The sequence below is a fragment of the Parus major genome, chromosome 4, assembly GCF_001522545.3.
Source record: "Parus major isolate Abel chromosome 4, Parus_major1.1, whole genome shotgun sequence".
NCBI lineage: Eukaryota > Metazoa > Chordata > Aves > Passeriformes > Paridae > Parus > Parus major.
In genome coordinates this window covers 58,551,221-58,572,269 of record NC_031771.1, presented here as the reverse complement: position 1 = coordinate 58,572,269, position 21,049 = coordinate 58,551,221, and the positions used below count along the sequence as shown (strand labels likewise).

The 21,049-nt window shown below is 37.1% G+C and overlaps 1 protein-coding gene across 4 annotated transcripts in view; it reads left to right on the top strand.

Annotated features, from left to right (window-relative positions):
• The window catches only part of ACOX3 (acyl-CoA oxidase 3, pristanoyl), a 32,107-nt gene extending 12,507 nt beyond the window's left edge, over positions 1 to 19,600 (top strand). For 3 of the 4 annotated variants that reach the window (XM_015625021.2, XM_015625022.3, XM_015625023.1), the window contains 11 exons: positions 4,866 to 4,962; positions 5,376 to 5,558; positions 6,883 to 7,005; positions 8,593 to 8,713; positions 9,189 to 9,308; positions 10,481 to 10,594; positions 11,961 to 12,076; positions 14,666 to 14,840; positions 15,291 to 15,358; positions 16,041 to 16,127; positions 19,177 to 19,600. In XM_015625021.2, coding sequence (XP_015480507.1) covers positions 4,866 to 4,962; positions 5,376 to 5,558; positions 6,883 to 7,005; positions 8,593 to 8,713; positions 9,189 to 9,308; positions 10,481 to 10,594; positions 11,961 to 12,076; positions 14,666 to 14,840; positions 15,291 to 15,358; positions 16,041 to 16,127; positions 19,177 to 19,296 — 1,324 coding nt within the window. In that variant the 3' untranslated portion in view covers positions 19,297 to 19,600. The remainder of the gene's footprint in view (positions 1 to 4,865; positions 4,963 to 5,375; positions 5,559 to 6,882; positions 7,006 to 8,592; positions 8,714 to 9,188; positions 9,309 to 10,480; positions 10,595 to 11,960; positions 12,077 to 14,665; positions 14,841 to 15,290; positions 15,359 to 16,040; positions 16,128 to 19,176) is intronic. The other variant, XR_004496971.1, reaches the window with a different exon arrangement.
• The last annotated feature ends 1,449 nt before the right edge of the window (positions 19,601 to 21,049 follow it).

The following is a 21,049-nucleotide window of genomic DNA, read 5'->3' as shown; positions in this document are numbered from 1 at the left end:
TCCCTGCTTTGCCCTCCTCATGCAGTTTCTGCAGTCAGGTTTGGACACTGTGAGGGTACATACAGTGCTGTGCCTGTTACTAGGCTGTGGTCACACTGCTGCAGAGTGCTGCCTTATCCCCTCATTTTTGTCATGTTCATGTGCCTCAAAACTACAGCCATAGCAACTTCACACTGAAAGGTACTTGATGAGGGTGCAAATAGGGAAAGGTAGATTTAGATCTGGTCACACATTTGCTTTTTGACTTACAGAAGGACAGCCTCACATCTGCAGTGAACTTCAACCAACCATTTTTGTTCCTTAGCAGAGCTCTGTCTGCTCTCAACAGCTGCAGGAGCTGCACATCCAGAGCTCCTCGCAACACTGGCACTTGGAGTGTAAGAACTTCAGTGTGAGTGGGTCTTTGAGTGCCTGTGGAGTCCATTAGAATTAGGAGGCCTATGAACTGCTATGTTGTTTTATCATTGCTATAGCAGAACAGAGCTGCATTCTTAGATTAGAGCCTTGATTGTAGAAAATAAAACTCAAATAGTGCTGTTTTCCCCAGTTTCAGTGTAACTCTTTTCAGCTCTAACCTTTCTGTGAGCTTTAGTCTAGAATATGTGGCATTTTTCTTTCCTTCTGCAAGTTTTTCATCAAACCTCTGAAATGTTATTCTTCCCAAGGTTTACTGTATCCCATAAACAGCCCTGATATCAATTGACTCACAGCCTTCCCATACCATTCACCTGCTTTCTGTTTTTGGCTGGAAGCCTGGCACTAGAGATGATTGCACCATCTCTAATGTAGTCAGTAACAAAAGTTGGCAGAAAAGGGATTTTAGTGAGTCTGAATTTCACCAAAGCATATTTGAGCTATCTGTACTATAGGTAACAGTTTATTAGTTTAGTACTGGCAAAAGGAGCTTGTAGCTTTTCCAGCTGCTCCTCTTTTATCAGCGTTACTGCACACCAGATGAATTACTAATGCATGATTTAAAGTCAGTGAGATTAACTTAGTTTGAAATGTTCCCTAAACTACTGGCCAAAGAACCCAAACAAGAATGCTACTATTGGAATGGCACTTCACCCTGCTCAGCTGCTCTTGGTAGAAATCTGTGTGATACAGTTGGGGTTTTTTTATCTGTTATAAAAAATCTGTCTATATGATGCAGAATTGCACTTTGCTGTAGAGCCCTGTGATATTTATTTAAAGTGACAGCTGTCTGTCTGTCTTGCTGAGAGGTCTTAATCTCAGTCATGCTACTTGCTGTGCTGAAGAGGCCCTGAGTAGGGCAGCTTTCAAACCTCTGGTCTTGTCATCACTGTGAAATTTAGCCATTTTCCAAACTTGCTGGTACATGATATCCCCATGACTGTGTATACAGTTCCATTATTGTAAGATATTTCTTCAGTTCTTCAAGAAGATTTTCCCCCTAAATGCGTTGACAGATGTGGGCCAAGTCTATGCATTCTAGGCTAATAACCATTAAAAACGTGATCGTCGACTTCATTAAATCTTATTATTTATTTTTAATATGTTCCAGTATCAAGTTCCAATTGGCCAGTATGTCTAACAATTCCCAATAGCAAAGTTCTTGGAGAAGGAGCATAACAGCAGTTGGCAGCAATCTCCCAAGGTCGCTTAACCCACCAGTCCTGTGAGGTTCTGCTTTTATTTTCAACACTCGTGCTTATAGGCAAAATATCTTATTTCTTTACACATGGAAATTTTCTGTTGAATTTTTAATTGCTAGTTCTGCTGCTCTGCTTTGCTTCTTAAAATCTTTGCCATCTGATATGCATATCCACATATCTTTTTATAATATATCTGCAATGGATAATATCAAGGGAAAAAATCTAAACTTTAAAAAACTGTTACTTGAATTTATTTTGATTTTAAGAAAATAGACTATCATAATGATAAGAAATTCAGTATTCTGGTTCACTAGCTGTGAAAGCAGTTATTAAAGATGGGTGTGCTTGTTGTTTTTAATCATAATAATTTTAGGTAATCTTTTGTGTGGTACAGAATTAGCTTCCTTATATTTGTGTCAGATTATAATAAAACTTTCTTGAAGGTTTTTTACTCTTTCCAACAGAAGACTTCCCTTAGATTTAACTGTTTGGGATTGTATTACAGCAAGTGAAAGTGGGTAAAATTGTTGAGGTAATCTTAGGACCTGTTTTGTTCAGCACACATCTGTCACATGTTCATTATGAGTAGGCTTGGAATTCCTAAAAGTAGGCAATTGGCATATAGATTTATAAAGTAGCAGCTTTTAATTTGCTTTTTATGAATGCTTGAGTCTCAATCACAGGTCAATATAAAAAATTTTCTACAACTGCACAACTTTGCTCAGTGAATTGAACTAATCACTACAGTGTAAAACACAACCCATAACAGAGGATAATTTGCCATTTTATTCGTTGTCATTATCTCCCTGGTAACAAATGACAGAACAAAAGAAAGTGTCTTCAATTTGTACCAGGGGAAGTTTAGGTTAGAATCTGGGAAAAATTTCTTCACTGAAAGAGTGTTCAGACATTGAGACAGGCTGCCCAGGGAAAAGGGGTGGAATCATCATTTTTGGAAGTGTCCAGAAGATGTATGGGTATCATACCTGGGGATATGGTTTAGTGGTGGACAAGGTGCTGCTGGGGTAATGGTTGGACTCTGATATTGGAGATATTTTCCACCCTAATGGCTATGGACACTGCCATGAAATCTTAGATTCATCACATACGAGGCTAAGCATCTTCCAGAGATGTATTTCCAGAGAGAAAGCCCAAGAGCTGGAGCCCTTGAAAATATTGTCTATATAAATATGTCCCCAAATACTGTATCATCTCTCTGTTAGGTCAATTCTTCATTTAGTCTGTCTTATAATTCCAGCTTTTATCACCCATTCAATAGCTTTTTAAAATAATATTTCATTGCTTTCTTCCATGCATCCCCTCCTACTTGTGAGGGATCCTTACAAACATCCATGGAGCTCACTTACTTTCATCACTCTGACTTTTTTCTTAAAATTCTCATTTGCTCTAATGGCTTGTAAAAAAATGCCATTGATGAGCTGCTGGTGTGCTGTGACTGGCAGGCATCCTGTCAGGAAAATATTCTTCAGTAATTAGTGTCTGCTTCACTGTTTGAACATATTTGTAGCTTCCTGCCTTATGCTTTCATTGTAAGGTCCTAGGAGGAAGCACCTTCTTGGAATTCTATGGATGGACAGCAACTGTGAAAAATACAGTGTAAACCAGAAACCTAAACCTTGCCACACACAATCTTCTATAATTAAAGTAATGAATAATAATAATTAAAAAGCTCAAGTTCTTTCTAAGATGCATGCTATTGCTTAAAAATATAAGTTGTTGTATAGTTTTAGTTGTGATTCTGTTTGGGATATAGGGAGCAGAGAATGTGAATTTAGCCAAAAGATCTTTCTAGAAAGAGATTTTTTATTTTCCGTGATATTAAAAAAATATTAATGTAGATGGAAATCAGATTTTTTGGAAAATCTGAATTTGCTTCTATTACATAGTGTATTCTCACTGAAATTGGCCTTTAACAAAGCACTTATTAGTGTTGTTGGGGCAGCTGGCTCTTGGTTGGGATAGCATGCCTTTCTCCAAGTCTGAAAATACTGAGTTTCTCTAAGGCTGAATAAATTCAGTATTCAGATATGTTTCCTTGGAAACAACTCATAATTTAAAAGCACATGCAGCAATGCACCCATTATGTAATTTATTAATGTGGAAGACCTGGCTCTCATGAGCCATATTAAATAGATTAGCCTTTATTGGCAGGAAAAAGGAATTTTCTTTGATTACAAATACAGCTTTTCAAGTGCTGTTAGATAGTGAGATACTCGTGATGGATTGATACTGCTGCTATTGTGCCAAACTGTGTTGCCTATTTGGGTGAAACAGTTCAATCACTTTCTTCCTGAAGAATATGAACATATCAACATTCTCCCTATCTAAAGAACTTCCCTCTGTATTTCTGCTAGAGTGCTGCAATTTAGAAAGGGTTATCCTGCTCTTCCAAGATGCCACATTTTAGGGAACAGAATTCCTAATTTGAGTTTAAACAAAGGAAAATTTCCCTTTCGCTTCCTTCTCAGAGCACTGTTTCAGCTATGTCCTTATTTGTATTGCAGTAGAACGAGTGATACTCACAGATCTGTATTTTAGACTCATAAAAATATATAGTGTATCTATTCCAAAGCAGTCTCCAGACTGGACTAAACAACACCTCAAGAATATTGTTCTGCAGAATTGTTTGAGGAAGGGAATTACTTGGAATGAGAATGGCCCAGTCCCGTTCTAGGCAGCAGAAGGAAGTTGTTCATCTTCCCAAGGTTTTTGACAGCTGAGATACCAACCTAGGCAGCCTAAGTCATGCAGCCTGAGAATTCAGTTCAGCTTTCTGAGGTGTCAGTGAAAGTATCTGGCAAACTGCCTGTGTACAAGGTTTTTTATAAGTAATTTCACTTGTCCCTTCCCTTAACCAGAATACATTGCTCTTCCTTCCATTACTTTGTTACTTCTTTTCTTACAAAGCTGCTGAAATGGTCTCTTAGAGTCAATTAAGTGGGATTTTTTTGTTTTGTAAACATCACCTCTTAAAAACAAAATTAAAAATCAGAAGAGTTACAACAAATAATTTCTCTTCTTGAATTTATTGTGCTGCTATAAGTCTGCAAATCTTTGTTGTCCCAGGCACACTTGCTTAAAATTGCCGACCTGGCCTGATGAGCACTGCTTTCAGATCACTGATGTGCCTGAGATAATTTTGCAATCTCATCTTTCTTGTGACCTTTTTTCTGTAATAAGAAACCTCAGACTATGTAGACATTTGTGTTTGTGTATTTGTTTAAACAGATTTGCCATGTTCCACAATGTCAGGATACCTAAAGAAAACATACTGAATATAGCTGGAGATGTCACAGCTGAGGGGAAGTACTCGAGTTCTGTCAAGGTATGAAATAAAGGTCTTGTTTCATTAAATATATAAAAGTATAAGTAGGTTGAAAGACAGAGCAATGGGCCTTGTATGTCAGGAAGTTCTGGATACCTGAACTTAAGGCTGTTGACAATTTCACATGAGGTATGAATGTTGTTTTTTTTAATTGCATTTCAGAGATGTCTCAACTCACCTTGCTGGCTTGACTGAACTTCATGCTCTTTGCACAACCCCACTGCTCCCAAAGAGTTTAGAGTTTCACTGTGTTCAGGCAAGACTGTTCTGAGTCTCACCTGAATACCTCATCTGAATGAGTCAAGAAACAATATTGACAAAATTGCTTCTGATCATGTTACCAGGTTGCATCTTTATGGGGGTAAAATGAAATGTTAACCTCAGCATCCATTCTGTGCTTTCTATTAATTCAGAATGTTAAAGAACGTTTCAGTACAGCTCTGGGATCCTTGTCCAGTGGCAGAGTTATGATCACAGCATTTTCTGTGACCAATTTAAAGCTTGCCTTGGCAATAGCCATTCGCTTCTCAGCTGCTCGCCGTCAGTTTGGACCAACTGAGGATGAAGAAATACCTGTCCTTGAATACCAAACACAGGTAAATACTTTGGAACTCAATCTACACTTCTATATATGAAACTCACATTCAGAACCACTACAGATCACAGTAGTGACTCTGAAGTTAGTGACTCTGAAGTTAGTGAAATTACCTGAAGCAACATTCTAGTACAGCTTTAGGGGTTCATTCCAACTCAAAACCTTCTTCTGGCATGACCAGGCTTTTAACATAAGTTCTTGGAATAGCAAAACAAAACAAAAAAAAAAATCATGTTTCTCTGAAGTACCTAGAGACATTTGTCTTCTAAAATAGTAACCTTTTAACAGAATGACTGTCTTACAGGCACATGCAAAAGTACTGCAGATGTAGAAAGTAGCATTTGTTTCAAAACACCACTGCTTCTTTTGTTGCTGCAGTAAGTTTCTTATTTGTAGCCTGTATGCTTTAAAAGGATAGAACTCAATGACATTTATTGTAGAGAAATTTCAAGCTAATACTTGAATTATTGAATTAAAGAGGATTATAACCAAGGTTTCCCTGCAGTTTATACAGAAGAAAAACAATTTTTGGACTGAAAAAAACTAGAAAAAGTGCATTGAGAATAACTGGGGGGGAAGAGAAAACTCAGATCTGCTGAATGACAAAGGTTAATACATAAGAAGTGCTGAAAACAAACCTGCCCAGTTGGTCCTTGCAGTGTCCAAGGAATTTGCAAAAGTTCATGCCTTTTACCAAGTTGACACTTACCTTGCAATGTTGAAAGATTTCATGTATTTATACAACCTGGTGGAAGGTGCCATCCTTCCACCATTTCTGAATAAGCCAGGGTCTGCTTTCCACTATTCTTTGAGTCTTAATTTTTCTCAGTTTTGGGTTGTTCTGTGGGTTCTGCTTACTGAAACTCTAATTGTCTTCTTCCTTTCCCATAAACACTTTAAAGCAATTTTTCTTTTCCTTTGTGAGCCCCATGAAATGGTTACAACCTCTGTCATGTTTCTAGTGAAGAAACTTATGAATCATGACTGACCCTGACATGCCAGACATTTTATAAACACATGGCAAAAATATGTCTTTGGTCCCCAAAGCTTCAGTGAACTTTTTCCCTGGTTTAAGAGAATGTTTATCACAAATTCATGAAACATGAGAACTAAAAGAATACAACCATAACTTGTATAAAGAGAACAATAACCACCTATAACATAATTAAATGTAATTAAATTAGATGATAGGTGGTTATTGTTCTCCTCTCCATTAAGCAGTTTTCCATTTTGAACACAGTAAAAATGAATGAGTTGGTTCAATATAACTATTTAAAACATATATCAATTTGTGATCAAATCAATTTAATTCTTTTTTTTTCCAGCAATGGCGTCTTTTACCTTACCTGGCTGCTGCGTATGCCTTAGATTATTTCTCAAAGTCCCTGTTTGAGAACTTTGTAGAGTTCTTTGCAGGTGTGTTGACAAAGCAAAGGAGTCAGAGACAGGTGAGATGTTACATATTTTCTCTTCACTGAATTCTTACTACAATAAAGTGTAAACTGTCAAATGGAAGACCTATTTAAAGTCTTAGGCTCTCTAATGATCAAGAATGACAGAGCAATTCTCAGAAATATGGGGCATACAAAGTACCAATTGAAGCTGTGTTTAGAAAAGCAATCAAATTAGTTTTGATGGAATGATTAAAGTATTATTGATTTCTGTGGGATTGAAGGTTATGGTCTCTTGCAGAATTTTTTATCATAAATATATTATGATGGTGTAAATTCAGTTTATAATTGTTGGAAGTGATTCTACAGGGAACATATATCAAAGATTTTCTGAAAATATACTAACCTTAATTCCTTCACAGGCTCTCCAAGTCTGGATTGAGTTTGCAATTCAAATTCATGCATTAAAATAAATAATGTTAGTGAAAAAAGTTGACTTTTGAGTCTTAACGGGGAATTTTTCACCCACAATCAGTCTGCTGGAAGTCATCTCTTTACGGAGGAAATAGTGTAATCTATCAGTCTCTGTGCAAGGACTGATTCTGAATCAAATTAACTGCAATAATGTGTTAATAACAGCATATAAATTTTATTTATTTTTATAATTTTTGTCAATAAAAATTTTGAGGGCCTACATACTGGCTTTGTATTGCTCATGTCTTACTTAAATCCTCAAGGATCTTTCAGCTAGAATAAAGTTCACAAAATAACTTATACTAATGGCAGGGTATTTTAATTTCTCCTCTTTGCACAAAACACAGAAGAATTTAATTGATTTTTTCTGTGATACTTCATCTCTGGAGATCTGCAGTGCAGTCACTAATCTTAGGGAAAACAGTGGCTATCAGAAAAAGGTCATGATAGGAATTAATATCATTGCTGAAAATTTTAAGAATGTAATCCTTACATTTTTTGTTCTACAGAAGATCTTAAAACAAAAACCACCAATCAGGGAGGTGCTCTTAAACAAGCTTTGGTTGTATCAAGCCCCTGTCTCCAGAAACCAGAATTCCAAATGTATTTTCAAAGGGAGGTCAACAGACTTAATGTAAATGGAGGCTACTGTGATCCTCTGGAGTCTCTGAGGGAGTACATAAAAGCTTTCCTGCTCTTTGCAAAACTGATGCTTAAAAGATCAGTGAAAACTATGTAAGGCAATAAATATTATAAATATCGTGTTGCTGGCTGGGGAGAGATAGGATAGAAGCTTTTTCTGGACAGGCCACCCTCAACCACCTGCTTCTCCATTTTTGGGAGGGAAAGCTTGGCAGTTAGTGAACTAACTCACTCAAATGCTGTGCCAGCTGGTACAGCTCAGCTAAGATGCACCCATGTGCCCATTACCTGACACAAATTATTGCTGTCTCATATAAGAAAGTTGGTGCTGGAGGTTTCTCAGTTGTGGCAGGGTTTTTCTGTGGCACCAAAGAATATGCTTTGCACTTACATAAATCTCAGAGAGTTCTATGCCTGTATTTCCAGTTACTGTTCTTTATAAAGCAATACATGTATCTGTGCTTTAGGTGGTCACCAAATTAATTTCTATAAAAATTATTCCTTGTTTATAATTTGTTTTTCGCAAAGGCTGATCTGGGACGTGAGATTCATGCTTTATCTTCTGCCAGCAAACCACTGGCATCTTGGACTGCTCAGCGGGCAGCCCAGGAGTGCCGAGAAGCTTGTGGAGGACACGGCTACCTTGCCAGTAAGTCACAGACACTGCATGCACTGATCAGAAAGAGAATGGCTATTTTGATAAGTTCTTCCACTTCTGTTCTGCTATGATTTCTGAATTTTAGCTATATGTTTAGAAAGTATTTTATCCTCATATCCATATTTTTAAACTTTATTTTATACCTGAAGTCATAAAAAATCTCCCTAAACTCATACAGGATCTGCACCAGCATTTTGACAGACTGTACAAGTAATTCAGTCTCAATTTTGAATATAAAGATGCAGACTTTATACATTAAAGTTTCTCTTGTAAGTTAAATGCCACACTCTTCTAAAAATCTTTACTATACAAGGTAATGAGTGAGTTTTCAAGCTCATCTGTTTGTAACTTTAGTTTTACAGGAAAAGATGGTTCTCCTGCATTTTATCACAAAATAATTATTTAATCTCTCTTAGTTTTTCTGATGTGTTGCAATATATTAAACTGTGCACTTCTTCTTCACAAGTGAATCGTCTGGGTGAAATCCGAAATGACAATGATCCAAACTGCACATATGAGGGAGATAACAATGTCCTGCTTCAGCAAACCAGCAACTACTTAATGAGCTGGATGAATTGCATAAGAGGTATGTTTTCATTGTGGAATCTTATGCTGTAGTCAACAGTGTGTAGCTAATGGAATTAGGAGGTAATTTCATACTGAAAGCAATTGACAGTCATTTCATAATTTTGTGGAGCATAAATAATGTGCTTCAGACTCCATCATATGGTACATACACAATACAGAAATATTTGCTGCAAGAAATAGTCTTTCTCCTGTCTTGCAGAAGCTAGCTGTAGATGTTTTGCCATCCCTAATCAGGTTAAGTCATATCTTGCTCCCTGAGAGGTGCAGTTTAGTTCAACCGAAATTCCTTAGCACTACATCCAGGTCTGGGGTGCTAAGCAGAAGAAAGATGGGGACATGTTATAGAGGTCTGTGATATAGGAGGCACCAAGATGCTCAGAGACCTGGAGAACCTCTGTTATGAAGACAGGCTGAGAAAGTTGGGTATCTTCACCCTAGAAAAGTTTCATTATGGCCTTCCAGTACTAATAAAAAAGAGGGAGAGCTACTTTTTACATAAGCAGATAGTCATGGGCCAAAGGAGAATGGTTTTAAACTAAAAGATGAGAGATTTAGATTAGATGTTAGGAAGAAATTCTTCTCTGCAAGGGTGATGAGACACTGGCACAGGTTGGCAGAGAAGTTGTGGATGCCCCATCCCTGCAAATGTTCAAGGCCAGGCTGGATAGGGCTTGGAGCAGCCTGGTCTAGTGGAAGGTGTCCTTGTCCAGGATGGGAGGGTTAGATCAAAATGACGTTTAAGGTCCCTTCCAGCCCAAACCATTTTATGATTCTGTGACTCTGTATTGGTAAAGTCATCATAGGTCTGTTTATTCTACTTGGAACAGTTCATATCACCTGACTTGGTAGCAATATCCATCACCACATCTTGTAGCTCTCTAGATTTTGTTTCAGTTTTCCAGAAATGACTTTCATTAGCATCATACAGAGCTGGAAAACTCAGCAGTTGGAGTTGAATCTTATGGGGAATAATTATAGGCAGTGATGTCAGGTTTTTCCACGCTTGTCCACCAGTCCTCTTTTGGCTGGACTAGGCCATAATAAAATAAGTATTATGGCCTAATTGCATCTGGCCTGTCAAGTGTATGCATGGCTTTGTAATAGGCTTTTAGTTCCAAAAAGTCTGGTTTCTTTTCTCATAAATCATTTTTATTTTCTCTGGTATTTCAGATAAAGCTCCTTTTGAATCCCCTTTGGGAACAATAAACTTTTTGCAAGACTACCATCATATCCTTGGCTGGAAATTCACAGCCATTAGTGTTGAAGATTGCATGGACTCCTCAGGTAGGCTTCTGCTGTTATTAAACTGATTCTAGAATTTTAAATTCCTTTCCAAAGGAAGGGATCCAGAAATTTGAAATTCAACCTCTGCTGCTTATTAGATATTTGTCATATTTGCTGATGTTTTTTGTATTATACGCATTTTTATTTACTAAGAACATAGTTTACATTTCAAAATACATTTTATTTTCACCAAATTCACTTCTGGAATGGAGCATCAGATAATGTTTTTTCTCTTTTGTTTCTCTAAAACAACATGTCTGAGTTAGGGTTTTTCACCAGTGTATTGCTGTTTTCCAGTTTTAAGGGGATTGACTGCCACTACCTTCTATCACTAAATATTTTCTTTTGGAGAACTATACAAGGGATTTACAAGTATGTTAAAAAGGCATGAAGTTCATCTGCTTTTGACAGTTGCTTTTGATTGTACAGAGAAAAATGAGTAATGATGGAAAAGGAGTTCCCTGTAGTTTTCCTGCTTTACTCAGCTATAATCAAGTCAAGTATGACATTAGATGCTGTTCCCATTTGTGCATCACTGTGAGCCCAGATTGGCCCTTGGACTCAAAAGTTAAAAAGAAGCTAAAAATAATACCAACACATAATGAGAGAGCAACACCACATGTTCTCTTGTCTCATGTAATACCTACTGAACCAGACCATAGTTTAAAAAATACCTGAATCTGTTTCTTGATTTGTTCTGGTAGAAACTGGACTGTTAATTTAGATGCCTTAATTTAGGCAGCATGTAAACACTCCCTATACTCTAAGGTATATTCTACATTAAATCTTCAGCTAAGAAACAAGCAAGCAGGATTCATGCAGGCACTTTATGCTGAATAACTTTTTACCTTAATAGTTCTAAGCTGCTCTTAGAAATATGACACAATTATGTGCAAAGCTAGTAATTTAAATGTGATTACATTCAGCCACCAGTGAAAACAATGTTGCAAGTCACTTGCTTTCAGTAATTGCGGAATACCTTCTGTTCTTGTATTCTCAGAAGAGACTTTGTACCTTGCAGGCCTAAGTCTTAATATGGAAAAAAAAATAATAAAATTTATTCAAGTAAGAAGTCTAAGATGAGCTGTGGATACACCTTGTCTTTCAGCTTGGGGTCAATTTGAAGTAGTGTATGGCCAGACATGGTTATGTCTTCACTGTCCACTCTCAATCTGACTGTTCTCCCCAGATATTTATTGTATCTACAATGTATCTAATGGACAAAGTGGCATATCAATGGATTGATTAATTAATGCTTTCACTTTTTATCTCAAGTAACAAAATCTGTGACTGCACCAGAATTTTCATGTGACTTCTTGCATCATAAATGTGAATGTTAAGAATTTTGCTTTTTTCTTCTTTATAGTTCCTTTAGCAGCTTATAAATGGCTGGTTTGTTACCTGCTCCGAGAAAGTCACCTAAAAATGAATAAGGAGAAGCAGGCTGGACAAAGTGATTTTGAGGCAAAAAACAACTGTCAGGTAATATTTAGTAAAACCTTTCTTATTTTTTATTTTCACCCAAGTCTGTCAGTTTCTGTTAGTTTTATCTTCTTGTGTCATAAAGTACAATTTCCTGAACCATAAAGCAGCAAGTCAAAAAACTAATAAAACTTAATTCCTGACCGTGTGCATTGCATAAAACACAATAGCACGAGGACAGTTAGACATCAGCAGAAGTCTTCCAGGATATATTCAGGACATATTTCCCTTCAGAAAAGTTGCAGGCATGTGCTGTGTGATGTCTGCAATTTTGATAGCACAACTTCTGAGGACTAAATCTGTGAGTATTAAATACACTGCAGCATCTGATTATTACTTCTCCATCTGTGCTTGTGGCCAAATACATAATGTAGGAAAGAATCTTGCTCTGGCAGGTAGGTAAACTAGATGACCTAATAGGTTTTTTTCATCTCTAATTCCTATAGTGCAAAATACTCATGAGAGATACCAGACTGACAGCACTGGAACCTGGAAAGGAAACATTGACAATTTACATATAGCAGATCCACTCTCTCACCAGAGAGGTTTAACAGCTAGGGATGGCTTAACTCCAATTTTCAGTATTTATCCCCGAGCTCACCACATTCCTCTACTACCTCCATGAGAAAAATTGGCTCACATGAAGAATGAACACTTGTCATTTGTCACTGAGAAAGGTCAGTTCCCTGAGGATGGTCAGTGTCATTTACCTTATCTGCAAAGCTAAAAAACAGCAGGAAGGAATAGTCAACATTCAACCCTGTGCCTAGGAAGACCGAGCCTGGCCTCAGTAGGGGGTGATCTGTGTGAAACCACTGGTAGAGGGGAGAAAATCTTTCCTGCTTTTACCCTAGAAACAGCGTATTAGAGAAGCTCTTCAGGGTCAAATCCAGATATATGAATTTCCAGATACTCCAGTCTGATTGCCTGTCAGTTAGCCAGGTTTTGATGAAGGTGGTGCTGGGGCCAGTGCATTAGAGAGAATGGTGAGCTCAGAACTATGAAGATTGTCTTATTCAATCTTTATTATTTACTGTATTAATTAATTTTATTATTTTATAAATAAAAAGTATTTAAATAAAATATTTAAAATTTAAAGAGTTTCAGGCACACAACTGCTTTTGAGATAGGTGTTGATATGCTTTAGGTCATTAGTTTTTCTTCTCTCCCTACAATTCATCCTCAGGACAGCAGGACTTTTTATTTTAAATGTCATGCCTCAAAAACATCTGAAAATGATTTAGAAGCTTTGCTTTGAAGACATGTACATATTTGATTTAAAACTTTCTGGGCATGAAGAAACACTTTTCTGTCAGCCCAGTGGTTGACTAATACAAAATATTTGTTCATGCTGTGGGGGATCTGGAAGAGATTCCTAACCTATCCCTGGGTTATTTTGGTTTGGGGGCAGCTTGATAGAAACAATGCAGAAGTGCAAGATGGTAAAGAGAAAAATAGAATTATAGGGGAGAACAATGGGAAAATTATTCTCAGTGTTTCGTTTGTGATGTTCAGACTTATTTCATTCTGTCTAGGGAATTAGCATATCTCAAAAAACCATCTAGTAAGGGGGCAGTCCTCCATAATGCTGCAGAGAACAGATGTGTATTTTGCTGTTCATAGACATAAGTGAGCCACTGGACAGCTGCTGTTGAGAGAGACAGTGATCTTTGGAATATGCCTTTCTTACATGCTTCAGTCGATCTAAATGCAATGATAATGCAAGTATTTAAAAGAAAATAATTAAAACTAATCAACTAATTCTACATGAAAATGATTAAGCACCCAAACCTTAACAAAACAAACTAAAAAGAAACATGAGTTTACGTCATTGCAACAAGTCAGCCAGGACAGCAATGGCATCGCATTCCCCTGCTATTTAGCTTGAATGTTGTCAGTCAGCAATCTATTCCACAGCAGCACGTGTAGCAAAGTTGAAGTATATAAATGTAGACAAGTGTTCCAATGTAAGTACATACAGTCACCTAAGGTTTTATGTACTGTGCATTAACAGAAACTGGTGACTTGTCTTTCTCATCAGATAGTTGGCAAGGACTTGTTGCATAGTTCCTTCAAAACATACTGCAATCTATTACAATCCATCAACAGAATCCACTCATGCTGACATGATCAGATTTTTGTTTATTATTTGAAGGGACTGTAATAATTTTTCAATAGGAAGATTTTTAAAACTCTGGATCATATTAAATAAATACAAACCTACCTTTTTCTTCTTAGATTTATGTGGGTTTCTTAACAATCCTAAATTTAGCAGACTTGAGTTTATATTGTCTTCTCTCTGATGTAACTTCTTGATCTCATAAACCCTGGGTGCAGCTGCCAAATTACACTGGTAATTAGGCATTCTGTCTTACTTCTGTAGGCGTTTCAAGAGACATTTCATAACTAACATTTGCACAGACATTGTGGAAAGTGTTTGCTCCTACTGTTTCTTAGAATTTCTCAAGCTATATCATCAGACCTAAATCAGCAGAGCTCCACTAACTCCACCAGAACAATTCCATTCTTCACAGGCCGACTGGTTCTTTGTATTTGGTTACTCAGTGTCCTTTTTCCCTGTCTCCTAAGGTGTACTACTGTCGATCTCTGGCAATTGCTTTTATTGAGCAAGCAGCCTTACAGCGCTACCACGACTACACTCACAATCCCAGCGTCCCAGCGGCTCTGCAGCCAGTGCTCAGGAATCTCAGTGCTCTCTATGGGCTCTGGTCCTTGAATAAATACCTGGCTGTGCTCTACCAAGGTGAGACCAGCTCCCTGAATGTGCTGTGCATGTCACTTTTATAAAGTCCTGACTTGGCTGGGGCAGAGAATCCTAGCAACAATTTATATTACAGCATTTTCTTACTGCTTGTTTAGTACAAAACAATCATTCTCAACCAAATTTTCAGGAGCAGGAATCTGCAGCGAAAACTTGACTTACCTCGGAGATGGTGGAGAGATCACAGGTTTTGCTGTGATCCAGTGCTTGTGTGAGAGGATGAGGGATAGGCAGCAGGATGCTGTAGTGTAGCTCCTTAGTGCAAAAGGTTCTAAATAGCTTAGATTAAGAGTTGTGCAGTCAGCTCATTAATGAAAGACTGTCAGTTCAATTACACTGGTGCAGCTACTTAGTCTTGACTACTGAACTTGACAAAAAGTTTGTACCAGTGTAATCTTAAGTGGTATAAGCTTCTCTGTGAATGTTTTTAAGGTGGCTATGCTTCAGGTGAACAACCTGGGAAATTTATTCAGGATGCTATTCTGGAGCTCTGCTACAGGGTAAGCCTGTTTATTATGGTTCAATATATAGTATATAAACACTAAAAAAGAGATTCATGGTTTGTAGTCATCAGATTATTCTGTACTTCAAGGAGTACGTTAGCAGGATATTACATAAATGGTTTCTGAATAATTTTCTGTAAAGTTTAGCAACTCATTGACTCTGAATCTAGTCTTAATTTATTTATCAATAAATGGAAAACAATTTGTCCTACCAAATAACACCATAGCATTTGTGGCCTTGCAATCTTCATTGGAAAGACAATGAAATACTTCAGCGTTTTTTTTTAAATTTCATTATTGAGTTAGTTTGTGATTTTTATCTTTATTAGCACAAAACCTTTCCAAATTGCAACATATTCTTTGCAGGTCAGCAAAATTTCAGAGAAGAATCTGGTAATTTTGTTTTTAAAGTCCAAAAATATTTGTGTTTATATGTGTAAGTGGCACCATATTTGTTAAAATATGTTTAAAATCCCCTAGGTAAAGGAGGAGAATGTTTAAAATATGGTCTTTTTGCAGTTACCCTGGGAGTGAAAATTCAAAATAAAACTAGGCTACTTATTGTGGATTTCTCTTAAATTATCAAAGTTGATACTTTACAAAAATAATTTTTATTCTGCTCTGTACTTCAGCTATACAACTACAAGTTGTCAAATGTATGTCCTTTGGTTTTAAACAGTTAAAAGATGATGCAGTTGCCCTGGTTGATGTCTTTGCTCCTTCTGACTTCATTCTCAATTCTCCCATTGGTAAAGCAAATGGAGAGGTAAGAAAACCCATTGTAAAATTTTAAGTTTAATCATGAAGAAGATTATTGCCTGTAATTAGCCTTAACATATTCAAGACATTTTACAAGTACTAAAGAAAAGAAAGATAATTTTTCAGTGGAAAATACTACCAGGATTAAATTGATCTCAGCAGAAAATGAACTTTTTCATTTACTGGAAAGCTTAAGCTTAAGCTTCAATGTAAAACTTGTATGGTATTGCTGTAGTTGCTGTTGTGGACATCTGTGCACTGAACCAAAAATGGGCTGAGTGAGATTTTTTGGTATACTTACACAAAGCAGGAGTGAAGAGCATAAGAAAGGCCACACTGGATTCAGTTCACAGGATACTCTGTGGCTGACAGGGGTGGATGGCCAAAGAGAACACTGTGAGACAGATGGAATAGCAACAGAGGTGCTCTTTTCCTGATATCTCAGCTGTTGGCAGTTTAAGAAGTGTCTCATGCCATAGGTTCTGTTTGTATCATTCTGCTTAGTAGCCACAGATGTGTCTATTCTCCATTTTTTTCCATCCATTTTCAAATTCAGCTGTCATTTGGCTTGTATCACACCATCATTTCTACAATTTAATTATGAGTGTTGTGAGAAAATACTTCCTAGTCCCAGTCCATATCTGTTTATTGTCTGTGGGAGCCTTTTCATTCCACTTACAGACCTTGTTTTCCTTTGCTATTTTCTGCATCTGCCATATCCTTTCTGAAGTGGCATAACCCAACCTACAAGCAGGACTCAGGGTGTGGATGCACCATGGTGTTGGCTACAACAGCTCCTGCTCTTGACATGTCTCAAGATCTGTATTTTCTTCCAAAGTCTCAGCAAACCAAAATTCTTTCTTACTGGTCCAGACCTACTCATCAGGGCCAAGCTGTGGGATAACTGTTCTGTAGAAAGCAGTGTCACAGTACAGTAGTTTGGGTGGGTGTAGATGGACACTGTAGATAATCCCTGGAGCCAGATGTTTGACAGGAATGCTGCATCAGACTCCGTGGTTCTCAGTATTTCCTGTGACTGCTTGTCTCAAGTTGCCCCTTGTTCCCATGGTGATCCAGCAATACAGAGGGCAGAACAGATGTTTCTAAGCTGACCTAACACAATGATTACTTTGTTAGCACAGCCTTTGCAAATGAGGCAGGGAAGGCTGGTTCTACCTATCCAGCCATCTCCTAGAGGGCTGTAATCATCACTGGAAACTTTGTTCCCATTCCTGTAGGTTTTTGAGGATTAAATTAATGCAAGAGGTCATGGGAGGGAAGTTCCAAAGGTAGCTCTTCAGCAGAGCGCAGTTTATTAGAATGTTAAGAGTATCTGTATTGGCCAAAAGCCTGTTTTAAGACATTTTTCTGTCTCTAGCAGAAGCTGTGAGCAGATGCTATAGGCAGAAATATAAAATATGGTACAAGTACACAGTGATCCATTCCTAGAATAGTACCCCCTTTCTAGCAGTCACCTGCAGATTTCTTGTCATGATAGATTTGGCTGGCTCCTCATTGGGTTGCTCTTAGCTCTTGCAAATGCAGAAGCCACAGAGACTTACTTAGATTAGATACTAATATTAGAAGTATAACATGTGAGAAATGCACGTAGGAATATAAACACTGCCTCATGTACTTAATTTCTTATAAATTCATTGAATCATTGTGGCAATGCTATTCAACCCGTGTTCTACAGAATTCAGGAAGGTTTTCTGAACTGCCTGTAAGTCTGTGGTTTTCAATTTCAACTGAATTTCAAAAAAGGCTGCCAGTCCCTCACTCAAAGAAAATACTTAATAAAGATCCTTGTCTCCTGGCTGTCTATGTTCAATCCTCTATCCATTGCTGTCTTTGCACCTTCTAAGAACCAGTGCAAACATTTTAGTAAAAATTACGGTATTGTAAAGAATGGATTATCCAAGTATAACAAAAAGGTGAATTTAATTCAAGATAAGTTGTGTTGTACTGCAGTGGAGTATGCCTTGCACCATAAGCCACAGATCATAGCTGGAGCTGAGGAAAAGTTCCAAATCTTTTTATAGGCAGTTTAATCCCTAAAGAAGAATTCAAATTCTGTTTAAAAGAAACTTTGATAGCATGGACATAATTTCTCCATAAAGAGTTGACAATCTTAGCCTAAGTCCGCGAAGGCATTGCCACATTTATTTCAGGATTAATTAAAAAAATTTAGACAATATTTAATCAGAATTAGAATGGAATAAGTAGTTAACATTAGCCCATGTAATCAATGTAAAATATATTTAATGTTAAATATATTTCAATATTTATTTAAGTCATGGCAGATATTTAGGGCCACAGCATCTTTTGATGAAGAAAAAAGGCATTTCACTGTAATTCACTGACTGCTTTTATGCTATGATAATATTTTGTTACACTGTACTCTCTTACTGCTGAAAATAGTTCTTTCCTGATTTTCCTATCAAGTTATTTAAAGTTTTAAGCTTTTGTTAAAAATTAATTGATAAATATTGCTAGGATAATATACTTTTTGCAAAATTTGCTTCTTTTTAATTCTTCCACAAAAAAATTGCAAATTGGTAAAATGCCAAATAAACAATCTACTCTTGAGAGAAGAATTTCTTGTGCTCAAATCAAACAGTTCACACTGGGAGAGAAGTTCTGTTACTTTCCAGAAGTGTGTTCAGACAAAGGTAACAACAACCATCCATGGGTGCTTTCAGACACTGTCCTCAGGTTTAGACAGAACAAAGATTAACTTAATATAACCTTGTTTCCAAGTTTCTACCTTTGATACTATGACTCTTGTCAAGTGAAAATGAGAAATAATAAAGGTTACTGGTTTCCTGCTCTTATTCCAAGGATGGCATAAATGACTCACACAGAAATCTGATGTTTACAGTACTTTGAAATTTTGTACTTGTTGTTTGCTCTGGTCTGTACATTATTATTCACATTTTTTATCTAGAAATTCAATCAAAATCCCATTTCATCCAATAAGTTAACTCAATAATCCATCTTGCAGAAGTTTTGTTTCTTCTCTATGTATTAATCCTTTTTTTATTATTATTTTGCAGTTATATAAAAATATGTGGGGAGAGATCCTTCAAGGCAACAAAACTCTGAACAGACCTTCATGGTGGGCAGAATTTTGCATTAATAAACCTGTTATAGCCAGGCTGAGGTCAAGGTTGTAAACCAAGCAACTCCTACGAGTCTGGATGGGCCTGAGGTGGATACCTTGTTACAAACATCAGGAGGAAATGAGACCATATGTGTAAGGCTGAAAATGGAAGTGATTTTCATTGAGAGGTGCCAAGTTATTTTAAAACTTTGAAATCAAGTCCAACTTGATCTGAAGGACTGTTAACATAATAATGACAAAAGCAAGAGCAACACATCTGCACACTATACATATTTAATCAATGAAATTTTAAAAAATGAAGATTTATTATAATTGCTGCTTTGCGAAGTTTATATTAAAAAAAATTCCAATCAGTATCTTGTCGTTACTTTCATATTACAGAAGGTAAATAATTAAAAAACATTTGCCACCAGGGGGATTATGAATAAGCTGATAAAAACAAAAATTAGGACAGGCTGAACAAAACCTGTATTAACTATGATTATAGTGAGAGAACATTGGGGGAGCATCTTTTTCCTCCTCTGTCCTCAGATTGTAGAGAACAAACCTGTATTGCCTTTCAGAAAGACAGAAAGGAAGAGGTAAGGAAAAGCAATCATTTCAGTGTTAACAAAGCCAGGTATCCCTCCCTGGAGGCACAGGATGCCTTCAGCAGCTTGCTGACTGCCCCAGTTCTGGGGAACCAAAGGGTGAGCAACGTGGCAATATGGAAAGATGGCTCTGATTAGTGACACACCCTGTGTTGTCTTAGCTCACAAGTGGGAAGTTGGAAACAATCACACTGTTGGTTTTTAGCTGAAGGGAATGTTCTTTTAGTAAAGACAACTTCTTAGCCAGACTGAGAGCAGTCTTAAATATTAATGATTTTACCACTGCATGTTCAAAGTCAATTAAAAATGATCACCATCAACACACTTCAGTTAAAAAAAAAACAAACAAACAAAAAGTCCGAGATTCTGTGGCTGTTGTTTATAGTCCCACTGGAAAAAGGGATAAAAGCTGTCTTGTTAAATTGTAATTTTTTTCCTTAATTTCTTTTTCTTCCCCAGAGATAGTCAGTGTTTCCTGTGGTTTTTCTGCCTCTATTCTTTTTTCTTCTCTAATGAGGTACCATAACCATCCTGATGTCCTAATAGGAGATCTTTTTCTGGCAATTGAACTGTAGGAAAGTTTAACCTTCTTTGCTAAAAGAAAAAGAAACAACCCATTATAAAGTATTTACTTTCTTTGAACTATTTTGCCTCTTTTAATAAAGTCCAGTAGGTGGCGTCATTCTATGGAAAAAAAATAGATCAATACAGCTGAACACCTATCATTGGATGTTATGGAGTCATGGGGTCTCTTGATTATCTTTAGGAATTTTCCATATCAATAGGGAATCCAGTGAGTGTCTCTGAAGGAAAGAGGCAGAGCTTGTTACACCCAGTATCCAATGTGAGCACCTGGAGCTCTGGCAGTGAGAAAGGCAAATGGGGAAGAGATGCCATGATACATTAAATGTAGTAGCAGTGATCTGTCAGTCTGCACTCTGTACTACCAGAGCTGATCAGCAGCATTGTTTCATACATGTGTGTGATTTCACCATCACCTCTGAGCTCTTCATAAGTGACTCAGTCTTTTCTTGCCTCCTTCCCCGCATCTGGGAAACAGCCATGTGTAAATCTTGTGTATAAGCTGTGAGTCTCTTTATGAGGCTTTGGTAGCCCAGAAGAAAACACAAAGGTGTTTGGCATATAGTTTAAGCCACCTTCATCCCAATTGAAAAACCACAGCAAAACTGTGTTACAGTAGCACAGACCTGGAGA